Genomic DNA, 20,128 nt, shown 5'->3' with positions numbered 1-20,128 from the left:
CTGACCCTAACCGTACACCCGTGGCTCTGAACTATAACGCCTAACGGCCCTAACCCCTTCGCCACCCCGAACCCACAGTCCAACCCTCACCCATCCCAAGTGCGGCTGCCATCACTGTTCCAGCAGCAGGAGGCGCCCTTGAGCTGCTGATCCCTCCTCTCATGTCCCCCACTCACCCTCCACTCACCCTCCACTCACCCTCCACTCACCCTCCACTCGTCCTCTGTCCCTCCTCTCTCGCTGCCCACTCACCCATTCTCTCTCCTTCCATCCCTCCCAACTCCCTCCTCTTCCCACCCTCCCCTCCCACTCCACCCTCCATCTCCACCCTCCCCTCCCTCTCCACCCTCCCCTCCCACTCCACCCTCCCCTCCCTCTCCACCCTCCCCTCCCACTCCACCCTCCCCCCCCCACTCCACCCTCCCCTCTCCTCCCACTCCACCCTCCCACTCCACCCTCCCTCTCCACCCTCCCACTCCACCCTCCCTCTCCACCCTCCCTCTCCACCCTCCCACTCCACCCTCCCTCTCCACCCTCCCACTCCACCCTCCCACTCCACCCTCCCTCTCCACCCTCCCACTCCACCCTCCCTCTCCACCCTCCCACTCCACCCTCCCACTCCACCCTCCCACTCCACCCTCCCTCTCCACCCTCCCACTCCACCCTCCCTCTCCACCCTCCCATTCCACCCTCCCTCTCCACCCTCCCACTCCACCCTCCCTCTCCACCCTCCCACTCCACCCTCCCACTCCACCCTCCCTCTCCACCCTCCCACTCCACCCTCCCACTCCACCCTCCCTCTCCACCCTCCCACTCCACCCTCCCTCTCCACCCTCCCACTCCACCCTCCCTCTCCACCCTCCCACTCCACCCTCCCTCTCCACCCTCCCACTCCACCCTCCCACTCCACCCTCCCTCTCCACCCTCCCACTCCACCCTCCCTCTCCACCCTCCCACTCCACCCTCCCTCTCCACCCTCCCACTCCACCCTCCCTCTCCACCCTCCCACTCCACCCTCCCTCTCCACCCTCCCACTCCACCCTCCCTCTCCACCCTCCCACTCCACCCTCCCACTCCACCCTCCCACTCCACCCTCCCTCTCCACCCTCCCACTCCACCCTCCCACTCCACCCTCCCTCTCCACCCTCCCACTCCACCCTCCCTCTCCACCCTCCCACTCCACCCTCCCTCTCCACCCTCCCTCTCCACCCTCCCTCTCCACCCTTCCACTCCACCCTCCCACTCCACCCTCCCTCTCCACCCTCCCACTCCACCCTCCCACTCCACCCTCCCTCTCCACCCTCCCACTCCACCCTCCCTCTCCACCCTCCCACTCCACCCTCCCTCTCCACCCTCCCTCTCCACCCTCCCACTCCACCCTCCCTCTCCACCCTCCCACTCCACCCTCCCACTCCACCCTCCCTCTCCACCCTCCCACTCCACCCTCCCTCTCCACCCTCCCACTCCACCCTCCCTCTCCACCCTCCCACTCCACCCTCCCTCTCCACCCTCCCACTCCACCCTCCCACTCCACCCTCCCTCTCCACCCTCCCACTCCACCCTCCCTCTCCACCCTCCCACTCCACCCTCCCTCTCCACCCTCCCACTCCACCCTCCCTCTCCACCCTCCCACTCCACCCTCCCTCTCCACCCTCCCACTCCACCCTCCCTCTCCACCCTCCTCACCGCCTCTCTCCTCCCTCCCCTGGTCCCGCACCGCCCCCTAGCGCCTCTCGCCGTCCCCACAGCCCCGCGGCGTCTCTCTGCGCCCCGACTCGGCACGCTCCCTGCCTCCCTGCGCCATGGCGGCCTCCACCCTCAAGGTAAGGCGGCCGACTCCCCACGCCCACCCAGCACTCACGGCGGAGACGACGACGACGATGGTGGTGTTTGGTGGTGGTGTTTGGTGGTGTTTGGTGGTGCTCTTTGGTTTTGATGGTGGTTGTGGTGTTTGGCGGTGTTTGGTGATGACCGTTGCGCCGTGTTTTGTGAAGCTGTGGATTTGCTGATGATGACGGTGGTGATGGCTGTGGTTGTTGCAGGTGAATCTGACCGTTCCGTTGTGCGCACGTGTGTGTACGTATGTGTGTGTGTGCTCGTGTGTGCACGTGTGTGTACGTGTGCACGTGTGTGTGTGTGTGCACACAAGACAAAGGTAGCCGGGCGTGATTGCTGACCCCCCCCTCCCCTCGTGTGCCACAGTGCCGGCCTTCATAGGTGCTGCTCGCTCACAGCACTTGCCCCAACAGTCTGTTCAGGCTGCACGGGGGTGGGGTCTTTGTGTGTGTGCACGCGTGTACGTGTGAGTGTGGTGATGTGCGTGAGTGTGGTGATGTGAGTGAGTGAGTGTGGTGATGTGAGTGAGTGTGGTGATGTGAGTGAGTGTGGTGATGTGAGTGAGTGAGTGTGGTGATGTGAGTGAGTGTGGTGATGTGAGTGAGTGTGGTGATGTGAGTGAGTGTGGTGATGTGTGTGAGTGTGGTGATGTGAGTGAGTGAGTGTGGTGATGTGTGTGAGTGTGGTGATGTGAGTGAGTGTGGTGATGTGAGTGAGTGTGGTGATGTGAGTGTGGTGATGTGTGTGAGTGTGGTGATGTGAGTGAGTGAGTGTGGTGATGTGTGTGAGTGTGGTGATGTGAGTGAGTGTGGTGATGTGAGTGAGTGTGGTGATGTGAGTGAGTGTGGTGATGTGAGTGAGTGAGTGTGGTGATGTGAGTGAGTGTGGTGATGTGAGTGAGTGTGGTGATGTGAGTGAGTGTGGTGATGTGAGTGAGTGAGTGTGGTGATGTGAGTGAGTGTGGTGATGTGAGTGAGTGTGGTGATGTGAGTGAGTGTGGTGATGTGAGTGAGTGTGGTGATGTGAGTGAGTGAGTGTGGTGATGTGAGTGAGTGAGTGTGGTGATGTGAGTGAGTGAGTGTGGTGATGTGAGTGAGTGAGTGTGGTGATGTGAGTGAGTGTGGTGATGTGAGTGAGTGTGGTGATGTGAGTGAGTGAGTGTGGTGATGTGTGTGAGTGTGGTGATGTGAGTGAGTGTGGTGATGTGAGTGTGGTGATGTGTGTGAGTGTGGTGATGTGAGTGAGTGAGTGAGTGGTGATGGTGTGTGAGTGTGGTGATGTGAGTGAGTGTGGTGATGTGAGTGAGTGAGTGTGGTGATGTGAGTGAGTGTGGTGATGTGAGTGAGTGTGGTGTGTGATGTGAGTGAGTGTGGTGATGTGTGTGAGTGTGGTGATGTGAGTGAGTGAGTGTGGTGATGTGTGTGAGTGTGGTGATGTGAGTGAGTGTGGTGATGTGAGTGTGGTGATGTGTGTGAGTGTGGTGATGTGAGTGAGTGAGTGTGGTGATGTGTGTGAGTGTGGTGATGTGAGTGAGTGTGTGGTGATGTGAGTGAGTGTGGTGATGTGAGTGAGTGTGGTGATGTGAGTGAGTGAGTGTGGTGATGTGAGTGAGTGTGGTGATGTGAGTGAGTGTGGTGATGTGAGTGAGTGAGTGTGGTGATGTGAGTGAGTGTGGTGATGTGAGTGAGTGTGGTGATGTGAGTGAGTGTGGTGATGAGTGAGTGAGTGTGGTGATGTGAGTGAGTGAGTGTGGTGATGTGAGTGAGTGTGGTGATGTGAGTGAGTGAGTGTGGTGATGTGAGTGAGTGAGTGTGGTGATGTGAGTGAGTGTGGTTGATGTGAGTGAGTGTGGTGATGTGAGTGAGTGAGTGTGGTGATTGTGTGTGAGTGTGGTGATGTGAGCTGAGTGTGGTGATGTGAGTGTGGTGATGTGTGTGAGTGTGGTGATGTGAGTGAGTGAGTGTGGTGATGTGTGTGAGTGTGGTAGTGAGTGTGGTGATGTGAGTGAGTGTGGTGATGTGAGTGAGTGTGGTGATGTGAGTGAGTGAGTGTGGTGATGTGAGTGAGTGTGGTGATGTGAGTGAGTGAGTGTGGTGATGTGCGTGAGTGTGGTGATGTGAGTGAGTGAGTGTGGTGATGTGAGTGAGTGTGGTGATGTGAGTGAGTGTGGTGATGTGAGTGAGTGAGTGTGGTGATGTGAGTGAGTGTGGTAATGTGAGTGAGTGTGGTGATGTGAGTGAGTGTGGTGATGTGAGTGAGTGAGTGTGGTGATGTGAGTGAGTGAGTGTGGTGATGTGAGTGAGTGTGGTGATGTGAGTGAGTGAGTGTGGTGATGTGAGTGAGTGAGTGTGGTGATGTGAGTGAGTGTGGTGATGTGAGTGAGTGTGGTGATGTGAGTGAGTGAGTGTGGTGATGTGTGTGAGTGTGGTGATGTGAGTGAGTGTGGTGATGTGAGTGTGGTGATGTGTGTGAGTGTGGTGATGTGAGTGAGTGAGTGTGGTGATGTGTGTGAGTGTGGTGATGTGAGTGAGTGTGGTGATGTGAGTGAGTGTGGTGATGTGAGTGAGTGTGGTGATGTGAGTGAGTGAGTGTGGTGATGTGAGTGAGTGTGGTGATGTGAGTGAGTGTGGTGATGTGAGTGAGTGTGGTGATGTGCGTGAGTGAGTGTGGTGATGTGAGTGAGTGTGGTGATGTGAGTGAGTGTGGTGATGTGAGTGAGTGAGTGTGGTGATGTGAGTGAGTGTGGTGATGTGAGTGAGTGAGTGTGGTGATGTGAGTGAGTGAGTGTGGTGATGTGAGTGAGTGTGGTGATGTGAGTGAGTGAGTGTGGTGATGTGAGTGAGTGAGTGTGGTGATGTGAGTGAGTGAGTGTGGTGATGTGAGTGAGTGAGTGTGGTGATGTGAGTGAGTGAGTGTGGTGATGTGAGTGAGTGTGGTGATGTGCGTGAGTGTGGTGATGTGAGTGGTTGAGTGTGGTGATGTGAGTGAGTGAGTGTGGTGATGTGAGTGAGTGTGGTGATGTGAGTGAGTGAGTGTGGTGATGTGAGTGAGTGAGTGTGGTGATGTGAGTGAGTGTGGTGATGTGAGTGAGTGAGTGTGGTGATGTGAGTGAGTGAGTGTGGTGATGTGAGTGAGTGAGTGTGGTGATGTGAGTGAGTGAGTGTGGTGATGTGAGTGAGTGAGTGTGGTGATGTGAGTGAGTGAGTGTGGTGATGTGAGTGAGTGTGGTGATGTGAGTGAGTGTGGTGATGTGAGTGAGTGTGATGATGTGAGTGAGTGTGATGATGTGAGTGAGTGAGTGTGGTGATGTGAGTGAGTGTGGTGATGTGAGTGAGTGAGTGTGGTGATGTGAGTGAGTGTGGTGATGTGAGTGAGTGAGTGTGGTGATGTGAGTGAGTGAGTGTGGTGATGTGAGTGAGTGAGTGTGGTGATGTGAGTGAGTGAGTGTGGTGATGTGAGTGAGTGAGTGTGGTGATGTGAGTGAGTGTGGTGATGTGAGTGAGTGTGGTGATGTGAGTGAGTGTGGTGATGTGAGTGAGTGAGTGTGGTGATGTGAGTGAGTGTGGTGATGTGAGTGAGTGAGTGTGGTGATGTGAGTGAGTGAGTGTGGTGATGTGAGTGAGTGTGGTGATGTGAGTGAGTGAGTGTGGTGATGTGAGTGAGTGAGTGTGGTGATGTGAGTGAGTGAGTGTGGTGATGTGAGTGAGTGAGTGTGGTGATGTGAGTGAGTGAGTGTGGTGATGTGAGTGAGTGAGTGTGGTGATGTGAGTGAGTGTGGTGATGTGAGTGAGTGTGGTGATGTGAGTGAGTGTGGTGATGTGAGTGAGTGTGATGATGTGAGTGAGTGAGTGTGGTGATGTGAGTGAGTGTGGTGATGTGAGTGAGTGTGGTGATGTGAGTGAGTGAGTGTGGTGATGTGAGTGAGTGTGGTGATGTGAGTGAGTGTGGTGGTGTACGTGTGAGTGTGGTGATGTGAGTGAGTGTGGTGATGTGAGTGAGTGAGTGTGATGATGTGAGTGAGTGAGTGTGGTGATGTGATGTGAGTGAGTGTGGTGATGTGATGTGAGTGAGTGTGGTGATGTGAGTGTGGTGATGTGAGTGTGGTGATGTGAGTGTGGTGATGTGAGTGTGGTGATGTTCATGAGTTTGCGATCCGTGTCTGCAGCCCGTGCTCTACTCCTACTTCAGGAGTTCGTGCGCTTGGCGCGTCCGGATTGGTGAGTTCACGGGGGGCGGTGACCCGTCAACAACAACAACAGCAGCATCAGCAGCAGCACGCGTGCCAAGGCACACACGCACACCACACGTGTGTTACACACCACACGTGTGTGCCACAAGTGCTACACACGTGTGGGAGTGGGGAGCGGTGGCGCAGTGGTTAGCGCGGCGAGCAGTGTTCGATTGTACGTGTGTATATTGAACTTCATTCGCGCCGTACGTAGCCAATTGTGCTAACCGCACGTGGGCTGGCGTGCACGTGGGCTAAACGTCTACACGCCCCCCCCCCTCCCCCCCCCCTATGTGAACGTGATAGGGCGCACGTGCGCGCGATTAAATCACGTGTGTGTACACCACCATTGTGTACAACACGTGTGTGTGTGTGTGAACATACACCCAAGCATGTGTACACGTGAGCCCGCGAGCTCACGCACCTGTACAAGCGCTAACGTGTGCAAGTTAACATGCACCTACGTGCACACTCGGTCACGTGCACACTTACCCACGTGCACACTTTACCCACGTGCACACTTTACCCACGTGCACACTTACCCAGTCCACACACACATGCACACTCGGTCACGTGCACACTTACCCACGTGCACACTTTACCCACGTGCACACTTTACCCACGTGCACACTTTACCCACGTGCACACTTACCCAGTGCACACACACATGCACACTCGGCCACGTGCACACTTACCCAGTGCACACGTGCACACTTATCCACGTGCACGCCAACGTGTACACTCCACACAATTCAGTGCAAAACAGAGGTACATTTTGTGTATCAGTCAATTTAGCTCCCACGTATTTTCAACAGCATTCTACTGCACTGAACCGCGAACACGTGTCGGGTGTGTTCCACATGGGTATACAGGACACGTGTGTCTCCTGAGCCATGTGTTGACGACCATGGTGTGTATACGTGCACACAACATATGTCGAATGTTGACGGTGCGTAAGAGAAGAGTAATTTGCTACAGTACCAGTAGAAACCACGCGGACACGTGCATTTCGAGAGCGCCTATTCCGGGCAGCGTGACACACGATACGGTGTGCCAACTGTGAACGCTGATCAATTCCATGGCACCATTATTTTATCATTTTCGAGAATGTTACCAATTACGGAGTCCTAAGCGCCCTTTGTTTAGATTGGCAAACGCGAATGCTGCCGTCGGCGGAGTGGTCGGCACACTGGACTTATAACCCCGAGGTCGCCGGTTAGACTACACATGGCAGCACGGCAATTAAAAAAAATAAAAAAACACAACGGTGCAAGATTTCTCAACTGGAAGCTTTGTTTGCTGGGGTAAAAAGTGTGGGTACTTGCCACCTTATCCGTGTCTCTGTCCAACGTGAACGAGTAGGCTAAAATACCCTCCAGAGAGGCCCTCAAAGAACTCCCTCCGAGCAAGTGACGGCAGGTCTCGCGCCACTTTAAACTTTACATTTTTTTTATTTCTAAATTTGAACGAATGACCTGGAAAGGCCACGGGGATTGGAGGTTTGGAAGGCCTGCCCCTAACCCGAGTAACGTTCCACATTCCTCAAAACTGGTTTTTCACCAAACCAAAACGTCTTCACATGCTGGATTAATGTTCGGGATTTACACCTACATTGTGATTGTGTTCAGACCTGCTGCTGCTGCTGTTGTTGATTGAATTTTCATTATTAACTTCCCTCTTAGTTAAAATATGATAATAATGCAGTTTATTGTATCCGGGAATTCCTCGCTTGGTCTCAAGACTCTTTTTCAAGGTGGTCCTGTTTCGTGTGAAAAGTTAGACGATCCCATTATTGAGAGTTTTAATTCGTGTGGGAGATAACTGGAACACTTTTTATTTTATTTTAAAAAACCCATTGCACATACTAGGAGGCAGCACTCCATGCTCCACTGGATTAGAACCCTGGATGTCGATACCGGGTGCCATGGGGGTAACAACACTCAACACTGCCCACCGCATTCGAACCGAGGATCTCTCTGGTGTCAAGTACCAGGGGATAACACTCCAAGTTCCACACGCAGGATTTGGACCGCAGATTTCAGTTGTATTGGATCCCTAAGCCACCCAGCCACCTCGTGTTTACAGTATTTGTTTGTAATGTGTGTTGCAGCCCTGGCGTACAAAGGCATCGAGTATGACCAGATTCCTGTCAACCTTCTCAAGGGCGAGCAGGTGAGCGATGGCAGGTGTAGAGGTTACACCCCGTTCGGCTCAACCCATCATCCTTCTGAGGACGTCAAACTCGGTACCACTTTGTGAGAAGTCAAGAGTGTAGGAACGAGGAATTTCGACCACTGGCTTATGGCTGCATTGGGAGGTGCCTTAGCCATAAATGAGTAGCTGGTTCGGCATGTAAAACATCAGCACTGGGGAGACAAATGGGACCAGGCGCTGTCCTGGCCACATCACATCCTCTCGTGCCGTTCCGGTATTAATGGGCGCTCGCTAACAGCCCTTGCCCCGGCGGTCTTGTAATTGCTAAATGTGTTAATTAATCTATATATGTGTGTGTGTGTGAGAATGCAGCTGACAGATGATTTCCGTAAAAAGAACCCGATGGGACAGATTCCGGCGCTCGACATCGATGGAATAATTCTCTCGCAGTCGGTACTGGCACGCATGCTAAAGCACATGCACACAGATACAGCAACAGCTGCCCCGCTCGTTGTGAGTGTCGCTCATCTGCCCACCGTTGCTGTTGGAGGGCGACTGCCTCCAACTGCCCAGTGGCATCCTTAAAGAACCTCCTCCGCAGAGGCCGATCTTGACACGGCTGGTACGGGTCATCGGCAAGTTCAATCAGCTCCACATCCTTCTGTAATGTATCAGTCTATCTCCTCTCTAGCCCATGCCGCGCCCTTTTATCCCCCTCTATTCGGCCAAAGAGAAGCCGCTATCCACACACACGTGCACACACAAATTAACGTGCACATGTACGCACGTACACGCAAACATGTACGCATGCACACACGCACGCACACACGCAATGACACATGAACACAATAATATACATATGCACTAAAAGACAAAGATTTTCCAAAATATTATTTTAAACAGACTGTTGGGGGAAGTGCTGTCAGAACACAAGCACACGGCGGTCCCGATAGAGGCGCGCTTTGTCGTTCGTGTCTCGTTCAAAGTTTTGTCGCCACCGTCATTGTCGTGACCCAACCTTTGTCTCCTTCCGTCCCCCGCTAGCTGGCGATAATCGAGTACCTGGAGGAGACGCGGGAAGGCCCTGCCCTCCTACCCAAGGAGCCAGGGAAGCGAGCCCTCGTCCGCATGATCTCGGAAACCATTGTCACCGGCATCCAGCCGCTACAGGTGACGCTCCCCCCGTCACGTGTGGTTAGAGACAGGATGGGCGGTCGATGCAATGGATTAAGCAACAGAAAATGGTAAACCGACAGTTTTTTTTGTGGTCCGTTACTCGAGTCTTTTCAAAATAAGCAGCCGTCCCCACACCTCCACCTTTCGAAGGTGGGAAACCCACTGCAAGCCACACCCAACGCTGCCGATGACATCGCTAAACCCAAACCATTGCTCACCATTTCCACTTGTTCATTATAGTTGGTGAGACGTACAAAATATTGTTTTTGTTTGCCGCTCCTGAGACCTGTTGCAGACTTCAGAGGAATTCATAACGAAAATTGAGGACGATAGAGATGACGCTGATCTTGACTCCAGCGTACCTATGTCCTTGCATCCTCTCCCCACTCCCATCACAGAACCTGACCGTGCTGAAGTACTTGGGGGAGGCGAGGAAGGAGGAGTGGGCCCAGAACTTCATCACCAAGGGTTTCCAGGGTATCATATATATATTTTTTATCGATAATCTATAACCCTTTGTCAATCCACTGCTGGTTGAAGGCCTCCCCATGTCGTGCGGGTCATGGGAATTACTTGACCGCCGTGTATCACCACCACACTGGTCAGTGCAGGTTGGTGAAGTGATTGGGGGGGGACAGTGCAGGTTCAGATATCGCTCGCCAATGGCAGTAGCCGTGGCCCGGAATCAAAAGCAGGTTGCCTGGTCTACAAATCCCTTCGTGGTCTTGCCCCACCATATCTTGCCACGCTAATATCCTTCAACGTGCCTTCTCGCCCTGTACGTTCACAATCTTTGCCGTCTCTCTCTGTTCCTCTTCCGCCTTGCACTCAATCCGCACTTTCGCTCTTTTGCTCTTCTCGCTCCCATTCACTGGAACAAACTTCCCCTCCACATTAAACAGTCAGCTTCGCTCACGAGTTTCTGCTTTATTTTCCCTAGCTCGCACCACGACCCCTTAGTCTCCACCTCATATTTGCCACCGTTACTTTTCCCTCTTCATATTCTCATGTGGCTTTCACTCATACCCCATTCATTCAATCCATTCATCATCACTTACGGTCACCAATTTCGCTTTCACCGATTTCACGCATCACAGATTTTCACATTACTTCCTCTCATCTATTTCATTCACCTCATCTCCACCATTCCATTCATATGTACTATTGTTAATTCTGTGTAAAGCGCCTTGTATAAGGGACTATATAAATGATTTTAAGCTAAGATGAGGTTCATAGCACAGGGCACGAAACCACCACGCCGCCCCTTGGTAGCAGAACAATTTAGAAAGCAATCTCGAAATAAGCTCATCTCAAGATACCGTACAGTGGAGTCGCATTGGCTAGCCGTCGAACAAAGACGGTTACCGCATCGTGCGCTTTCAGATGCCCTTCTGTGGCCATCTGGAACGCTCTTCCAATATTAGATAGCCACTGGGAGCTATGCATCTTAGATCTAGATTAAAAACTATTATCTTTAGAACTGCTTTTTGTGTTTAGTTTGCTGTCCTTCCGTACCTCCGATTAGGAAGGTTGGCTACGTATGGTGCGAAATAAGTTCAACATCTTCTTGGTTCTTTTGGTAAAGTCACGTAGAAGGGAAGTAATAAAATAATAGAAATAAAACATAATAAAATAATTCTCACGACGTTTCGGCCACAACGCAAGCAGCCGTCCTCATTCTTTACCTGAGGACGGCTGCTTATTTTTATTATTTTATTACTTCCCTTCTACGTGACTTTACCGAAAGAACCAAGAAGATGAATCCCTGCAGTCACGAAAGCTTTAAATCGAAATTTAAGTTCAACATACGTACGTAAACTGCACAAACAAAACAAACATTCAAACAGTCGTTACAAAATGGAAACGATGAAAGCGAAACGAAAACGGGAAATGCGCGTTGGGCAAATGGAGCGTTTGTTCGCGACGCTGCGAGCCGTGTGGCATGTGCCTGCGCGATGCGGACCGATGGTGCGCGGACGCTAACGCGGTAACGCGCACACGCGTGCCATCCGTGCCCTCTGTGCCGCTGTCCTGCTCTTCCTGGGAGTGCAGCCGTGGAGCAGATGTTGCAGAAGACGGCCGGCAAGTACTGCGTCGGAGACGAGGTGAGGGCCCCAGTAAACGTGGAACGTTGGCCCAACGGTGGGTCAACGTTGGTTCGGCGGTTTCAACCACGTGCCAACGTTCGCTCAACATTGGCACGTGGTTGAGCATGTTTGTTTGCAAGTTTTGCCACAAATACGTGTGGTTAATGCAGACTTAATGCCTTGCAAAAAGTATCTATTTGGTGTTTGAACATCTTAACACCAGTTTTTTTTTCCAGAAACGATAAAACCTATTCTTATTTTTCGTGTTGGTTCAGCGTTTCCACGTTTACTGGGAGTCAGCGGTGGTCATTTTGCGGCCATGTGACGTGCGCGCCACGTTTAGAGTTTGGCAAGTGTAAGTTTCAAGGTTATTTTGTTGGCTTCCCCGGAAGCGTTCGGGTGGGTCATTGGGGGGGGGGGTGCTCATAATGGCCGTGTCACAGCATCGCAGCCGACGCCACGTGTCCGCGCCTGTTTTTCAGGTGACCATGGCTGACCTGTGCCTCGTGCCACAGGTGTACAACGCCACCAGGTAAGAGGTCGCGCTCTCGCGCTCTCACACCGGAAAACAATTTTGCTCGACTCGAAATGTAGCAAACGTGCCTTGCACTGGTCATCTTATCAATTCTTTATCTGCAAGGAAAGCGTTACTTAGTATTTTTTTTTAAGAAGCTTTTTAAGGAGGGTACTCCATTGGGTTATGTAGACAATTCCTTTTTAATGAGTATTTGGGCTGCGACAAGAAACCAGAGTACTCGGGCAGGTGAGGAAATAACAGTCGCCATACAGAAATGTTCCTGAACCCACTTGCTCGACTGTCATCTCCTGGCCCCCTCGCAGCCCCCAGTGGGTTTTAGAGTTTTACAGATCTCTGCATAGTCCACCAACCCCCTTAACTGTGGCTGCCCAAGCATTCCCCTTGCACGTAAAGTAATCAATACATTTAAATCAGCTCAAGCCTTCCGTAAATAACGCGACGCTTGTGGGGCCCACCCCACTCTGAATGCCCCTCCCCTCTCCCCCACCCCCTGTAACAACACGCCGCTCTGTGCAGCTCACTTCTGCTCACTCCTTCCTTCAATCTCCCTCCCTCTCTGCCCTCCCCTCTCACCATCACCATCTCACCATCATCCTCTCGTCATCACCCTCTCACCATCTTGTCATCACCCCCTCATCCTCCCCTTCCTGCTCGGCGGTCCTCCTTTCTTCCTGCTACTCATCTCTGTCTCTTTTGGGGGCTTCCATTCCAGCATGCCGTCAATTTACACGTTTAGGTTTTTTCCATACATTATATTTTTTACTTCCCCCTCTCGTGGTGTCCCAGGGGAGAAATTCATTTGCTCGCTACCAGTGTCAATGTCGTCAGCATTTAAACATTTAGTCAGTCTAGTCGACGACAACCTGCGGAATTTTAGTCACGTCTTAGCCTGTGAATTTGATCTAGTTGTTCTCTTAGGCTTTGTCGACTAACGCAGTGAAGCATTTTGTTCACCCTCCGTTTTTAAATGTTGGTGTGAAGGGCGTGCAATTCCCTTCCCGTCCCCACCTCCGAATATTATCAGGTTAGCCAATCGGTGAACTCGGGAAATATTTTTTATACATATACAGCCAATTATCGTTTTCGGTCTTAGTCTTCCTCATCGCAGCCGGTCGCGTCTTGGGTGGGCAGTCATCACCGTTGTCGTCATCATCGCTCTTGATGATGATCTCCGTCCGATCATAGTCATCATCGACGACTGGAATCCAAAACAACTTTTGACGAATGCATTCATCACAAATTTTGTGGACAAAACGAACTTTGGAGCACGTACGGCCGTGTGGTTCAATAACGGAACGTTTATTAATAGGTGATCTAGTACCATATCCCGGAAGGTTTGCGGTAAAACGGCGCCGTGCAGAGGTTAAGTAGGGTTAAGATTTTACGGAACGGCAAATCCCATCTTAACAAGGCCACGCAATCTTTTGTCGGAGACAGACTTTGGGTTTTTTTTTAATGACGGCCACTTGTTATTTTAATTAAAAGCAGACAGGCTGGACCTCCTGAGATCTCGGGACCCCCTGGGAAGTTTTCCCCTAGGCCTTAGCATCCTAGTGTTGCGGGTTGGGGGGGGGCGCCCTCTTATATACACACAGATGGAGAGAAACTTTTCTCTCTGAGCAGGTTCATAGCTATCTGTGATCAAGAGTCTCTGCTGTTTCAAGGGTCAAACTACACGCACAATACCAACACAAAATGTAAACACATCTAGACTCCCAAGCGCAGACAGAAACACATCTTTGAGACCTGGCCAACGACAAAGGTGACCCACAATGGCGAGCTTTGCGCGAACCGTGACATCCACTGTCCGTTTAAAGACAGCATTCTCCGGGCGGCAGTAAAAACAAAAAATGTAGCCACACCATCGAACCAATTGTCGGGTTTGCGCTCGTTAAACTTGCGGGGGACGATCGAAGCGACTCGGAGAACTGGCGGCGAGGGTGGCGCAGCGGTGGTGGTAGCGGTGGTGGCAGCAGTGGTGGTGGCAGCGGTGGTGGCAGCGGTGGTGGCGGCAGTGGTGGTGATAGCGGTGGTGGCAACAGTGGTGGTGATAGCGACGGTGGCGGCAGGTGTGGTGGTAGCGGCGGTTGCGGCAGTGGTGGTGGTAGCAGTGGTGGCAGAAGTGGTGCTGGCAGCGGCAGTGGCGACAGTGGTGGTGGTAGCGGTGGTGGCAGCAGTGGTGGTGGTAGCAGCAGTGCAACCAACATGCCTGTAGCGTGCGTGACCTTGGTCCAGGGGTTCTGGGGGCGTGCAAGAAATGAGGTGGGGTGCAAAACGGTGAATAATAAGCACACTTCGAATGTCTAGATTTGAAGCTTTCGTGACTGCAAGGATTCATATTCTTAGTTTTTTTCGGTAAAGTCACGTAGGTAAAAAATTTAAATTAATAAAAGTAAAATGGAAATAAATAAATAAAAATCACGACGTTTCGGAGGCATTTTACTTTTATTAATTTAAATTTTTTACCTACGTGACTTTACCGAAAAAACCTAAGAATACACTTCGAATGGTTGTTGAATTTGTCAACAGAATGAGTAACTATGTCGTCTGTTGCATCAAACCTTTGGTTTTAGAATCGGAGTCAGACTATTTATACTGGACGAATCCGATGAGCTGTCGAACTCTTTTTCACAGAAGTCCAGTTTTTGAAATCACAGTGTATATATATCTGTTTTTAGCTCTCAACCCCTATGTATATCAAGAAAGGCTCTCCCCTTTTTTGACTTGAGTGTAAGATTTAGAATGGGCTCTGAGCTTTCAGCAGGGTAGGGTGTTCAGCCTCCCCCCTTCCCCCCTCCCCCCCCTCCCCCCCTCCCACTAAAGTCATTGGGTCGTGGTGGTGATGGTGGTGGTGTAGAAATTGGAGGCTCTTTCACACCGCCGTCGCTAAGCTCTCTAAATAAGCGTCGCCTCGGCGGGTGGTGGTGGTGGGTGCGGTCGATGGTGGCGGCTCGTGTATTGGAAGTGTTTGTGCAGCCCTTGTCTGCGTCCAGCTGACAAGTAGCTGCAATACACACGCACACACGCGCACGCACGCACACGCACACGCACGCACGCGCGCGGCTAAACACGCGCACACACTTACATGTGACGGTACGTGCACACGACTGCACGCACAGCAATACACACGGACACATGCAGTGATACATACACACATGCAGCGATATAAACACACACATTACCAATACACACACACACACATTATTTGGTTCTTTCGGTAAAGTCACTTAGAATACAAAAAGTTAATACAAATAATAATACTGTAGCCTGGTTCTTAATCGGAGTGAGTGTACTGGCAGTCTATAATGTAGACTGTAGCCTGGTTATTAAGTTTGGTCAGTGTACTGGTAGTCTATAATGTAGACTGTAGCCTGGTTCTTAAGCTGGGTGAGTGTACTGGCAGTCTAGAATGTAGACTGTAGCCTGGTTATTAAGCTGGGGGAGTGTACTGGCAGTCTATAATGTAGACTGTAGCCTGGTTATTAAGCTGGGTGAGTGTACTGGTAGTCTATAATGTAGACTGTAGCCTGGTTATTAAGCTGGGTGAGTGTACTGGTAGTCTATCATGTAGACTGTAGCAATGGTTATTAAGCTGGGTGAGTGTATTGGCAGTCTATAATGTAGACTGTAGCCTGAAAAACAAAAAGAAAAAAAGAAAAAGCCACGACGTTTCGATCGCAACACAAGCATGGGTGCAGGAATACACAAGCATGGGGTGGGGTGGGGGGGTCCTGTTCTCCTGCAGGGCCAACACACGCTTACACACGCGCGCGTTCCATTACGCTCTTGTGCACTACTAGCCCCAAGAAGAAATCTGGGCTCGTAGTGCCTCTGACCAACTCTCCGTTATTCAACGGACTTCTTTTATTTATAACCTGGTGGGAGCCAAGTGAGACTTCTGGTCCCTTGGTGGTTTTTGTTTGCTTTTGCAAGGGATACCTTCTGCGTAAATGTAAGCATATGAAATGTTACAATACCTTATTAAATCAGTGCAGACCAAAACCAACTGGAAATTAAGATAACAAAATAAATATCCGATGTTCAACATGTATAGTAAAAATGTAAACTATCCTGGATGGAATTTTCCAAGACAAAACAATATTATTACGACTATAATATTAAACCGTTTGCTACATTCAGTGATAATGTTTCCACCGCAGGGATTGATCGCTTTAATTCCTGCATAATCTTTAATTGTTACGAGTAACTGGGATCTCTGATTTCTATCAACTTTAGCATCAAAACTCCATGGAAGGCAAGTTTCCTTGGTTTGCACTGACGACGAGTGTCGTATACGTTGAGACGTTTAGCACGTGACTTAAAGAACTCACGGCTGACCTTTGCCCTATGAATGAGTGAAATTAATAAACAACTTGGGGCTGTACTAATAGGGTTTTTCCCCTTTTTTCTGGCAACAAAACTGACACCTTTTGCAAGGAATCATGCTTACATTAACCACAATACTTGCAGTCAAATGCAAACAAAAAACAATACTCTGATAATTTATGCATTGTCCTTGGAACTGATTGGTCCACACCAGACAGCTTTCTTTAGAGCCTAGTCTCATATGGTGTTCGACCAGATGATAAAGAAAGCTGTCTCTGGTGTGGACCAATCAGTTTCAAGGACAATGCATAAATTATCAGAGTATTGTTATCTATTTGCATTTGACTGCAAGTATTGTGGTTAATGTAAGCATGATTCCTTGCAAAAAGGTGTCAGTTTTGTTGCCAGAAAAAAGGGGAAAAACCCTATTAGTATATTTTGGTACTGGCAAAGGAGGTCCCATGATGCAACTTGGGGCTGTATTATTTCAGGGCCCCACATTCAAATATGTTGCACCCTTTTACTCCTCTCTTACAACATCACTAGAATTGACTCGAGTCTCTTATTCACGAGTCACCCAATCGCGGTCGTCTGTGTATTCGGTGTCCAATTCACAACGCAGGTCTCAATTGACAACTTCCAGAAGCAAGCAGGTCTGTATATTCGTAGGCACGTGATTACAAGATTAAAAATCATTGAATACAATAAATCCCCCCTCCCCCTTCAAAATACTGTGAGACTAGTTACCACCCAAAAGAGTGTAAAAGTAAAATATAAATGCACGTCAAAGTAAAATTCATTTGGGCCCATAATAACTTGTTAGATTTGAGACTGATTAATAATTAGTGCTGTGGAGGTTTTCACAAATATTCTGCTGTGAGATGGACACTAAAGACTCTCAAATCCAACTCTTGAGATTAAAAAATTTGGTTTCATTGACGTACGTCAAACTCACTTTCCCCTGGTGTGGATGAAGACAATTCTACAAGTGAATTTCTAAATATGTGTGACGTAATCTCCTGGGACCACGTACTGATTTTGATTAAAACAAAATATTAGTCTCGTTTTCAATGGTTTGAGCGTTTTTTCTAGAGCAGGGTGCGTGGGAGCGTGCAGCATCCTTGGTGTTTAGATAAAAAGCCGCAGGAAGACATCACAGACATAGTTTAATCAGCGTTTTCCACCACGGTGTGACGAGGGCTCCGAATTGACACTTGGCCTCGCGACGTTCCCACCTCGCGACTTTTAACGCTCGTGGCGCACGATCTGAATTAAATTTGGCTGAAAAGCCCCCCAAAAATAATAATCTGAAAGGTGTTTCCACGCTCAAACAAGTCACCCGCACGCAGCACTTATTTCCAAGCCTTTGCTGGAAACTCCACATTCCTATAACAGGTGGTGTGTGTGCGCGCGCGTGTCACGACCGCCGCCGGTGCAGGTTCAAGGTGGACCTGGCGGCGTTCCCCACGTTGCGGAGAGTGCACGGAGCGCTGGAGCAGCTGGAGGCCTTCCGCGTCGCCCACGCCGCCCGCCAGCCCGACACTCCCCCCGAGCTGCGCCAGCCGTGAAGCCGGCGCCACCGGGAGATTCCACCGGCGATGAGATGGACACCGCCGTAGCGTTCGCCAGCGACGAGAATGACCCCATAGTGATATTCACAAGCCCCAAGACCAATAGCCACCGAGTAAAACGCTCATTAATTGGCTGACAAAAAAAATCTTCATATGTAGAGGACCACAGAACTTTGGCAATCGTTGGCACCAGCTCACCCGCACAGCTGCCTCTCATGGCTTGTCCGTGGTTGCTCGCGTCTCCGAGTCGTTCTCCCTTTGAGAGTGACGACTGTGCGGCGCATTACAAGTTGCAATCTACTTTATGAGGTGCACCAGATAGGAAATAGACACGGCCAAAAGAAGTCAAGGTTTTGGTTGGGACGTACGGGCCACTGGTATGTTCACGTGCGTGAGTAATATGCATGTGTAGCTGTGTATAGGGAGCAGTGGTTAGTGCATTTCTGGCCACGGGTAATGTCAGTGGAGATTGATATAAGAAACGGTCCTGCGCCTCACCTAGGTCGACTCGGCGTTAAATTAGTACCTGGTGTGTGCAAACATCAGCATTTGGGAAACAAAGGCGGCCGAATATGCGTCCCGCCACGCCACCCCTTCATGCGCCGTACCAGTCTTAATAGATGTTCCAAAACAGCACTTGGTTCAATGCCCTGTGTAGGCGCTAGGGGATCTCTTGTCATTTGTCGATGTGCATGTGTGTGCATTTTGTGGTATTTTTTGTAAATTAGATTCACGGTGGAGGGGTCACCACCCACCGTGCATCTGGACCACCAGGGCCCTCGTTTTCCGCCGTGGTGAATGTGAGCGCTCCACTGGGGGCGTCATCTGCTGACCAACGTCAGACTTTCCCTCAATGATCCATTGTCCACACCGCGCCACAGTAACCCAGAACATCTGGGGTTCTGTGGCCTTGCCAGGCGAGCCTTCGATGCTTTATCGCCAAGCCTCAAAAGTGCTGGCGCAAGAGCCCCCCCGGGTGATGTCACCGCCACCTGGGTGGCGAACGGCGGCCGTTACGTGCGCGCGTCTGTGCGGTTCCACCATCCACGGAGCCGCGACGCACAACCGCTGTGTGGTGTGAGCCACACTCAGTTCAAGCGATGAGGAACAAAATAAAGATGCAGGCATTACACCTCCTCCTATCCGCCCCTCCACGTAGAAAACTTCTACACATTCCATCAGTGGCGTATCAGTCTGGCTGTGTATAATTTCAACCGCATTGGTTCAACACAAACTGGATTAGTTTTGATGTTCAGTGTTTCATCGGCGGGTCGGTCTTGCTTCAACCGATGCTGGTGAACTGTGAGATGTCTATAGGGGACCCTCCCTGTTCGATATGGGTCCGTGTTTAACGCAAAACTATAAAATAGTTAAGACAATGATTAGCATTGCTGTGGAAAACACTATTACAAAGTAGCCTTAGCTGAACCAGCAATGGTGATGTCTGTTACCTGTGCCATAGCTGCCAAGGAACCTAATCTCTAGAAATCCGTGAGCTCACAACCAATCGAGTGCATTGATTTAATAGCAATCGGCAAATGAGCCATCCATCTATTAGTGGGCTAATCCCTTTCGTTGTCAATAACGCTGCCTTAGAAGGAAACGTATATCCATAACGGGTGACATTTATGGAAGTGGCCGTTGTGCATAACGCATAGGCCAGAGAGCTAGAGTCAATAAGTGATGTTGCGACATCCATAAATACCACTGAGCTAGCCAGCCAGTAAGCAACGCGTATTCAGTCGACCCTTATCAAGACGGATGGCAGCTAACTTGATCGTCACTTATTGTTTTGGAGACTTTGGTAATGGTGGAGGTAGCACGGTTGGTGACTTATAGGGGACGATTTCGACTAATAGCTTAACGGGTAGAAAAGGAAGCTTTCGCTACCATACTAATCGAACCTTTCATTGTCTTTATCGTAAACCCTTTAAAGTGACCTTCGCATGTGAAACTGGACTTTTTGTTTGTATTTTCGTGCATAAATCGAGCGAGCGGCATTGATTAAGTGACATCGTGATGTGTGCCTGATTTCCTGCGTCATAAAAAGCCCCCACCAATCGAGATGGAGTGCATCTTCTTCTAAGCTACGACTCCTTGATGACACTTCCCTGTGACTCGAGGCCTGGTAAGACGTCCCCCCCCCCCCCTGGCCAATTTTGACCTCGTCACAATGACCCAAAGCAGCGTCACCAAATAATTAATTTAAAGA

The 20,128-nt window shown here is 50.6% G+C and overlaps 1 protein-coding gene across 1 annotated transcript; it reads left to right on the top strand.

Moving 5' to 3' along the window:
* The first annotated feature begins 1,719 nt into the window (after positions 1-1,719).
* Positions 1,720-19,920, top strand: GSTZ1 (glutathione S-transferase zeta 1). Its single transcript, XM_078871885.1, has 9 exons — positions 1,720-1,823; positions 6,002-6,053; positions 8,175-8,236; positions 8,591-8,671; positions 9,263-9,388; positions 9,793-9,871; positions 11,447-11,499; positions 11,964-12,013; positions 17,784-19,920. The coding sequence occupies exons 1-9, from the start codon at positions 1,803-1,805 to the stop codon at positions 17,911-17,913; spliced, it is 654 nt and encodes a 217-aa protein (XP_078728011.1). The 5' UTR covers positions 1,720-1,802; the 3' UTR covers positions 17,914-19,920.
* Positions 19,921-20,128: the final 208 nt, after the last annotated feature.

The sequence above is a fragment of the Lampetra fluviatilis genome, chromosome 33, assembly GCF_964198595.1.
Source record: "Lampetra fluviatilis chromosome 33, kcLamFluv1.1, whole genome shotgun sequence".
NCBI lineage: Eukaryota > Metazoa > Chordata > Hyperoartia > Petromyzontiformes > Petromyzontidae > Lampetra > Lampetra fluviatilis.
The sequence above is the reverse complement of the archived record's forward strand: the minus strand, read 5'-3'. Positions and strand labels throughout refer to the sequence as shown.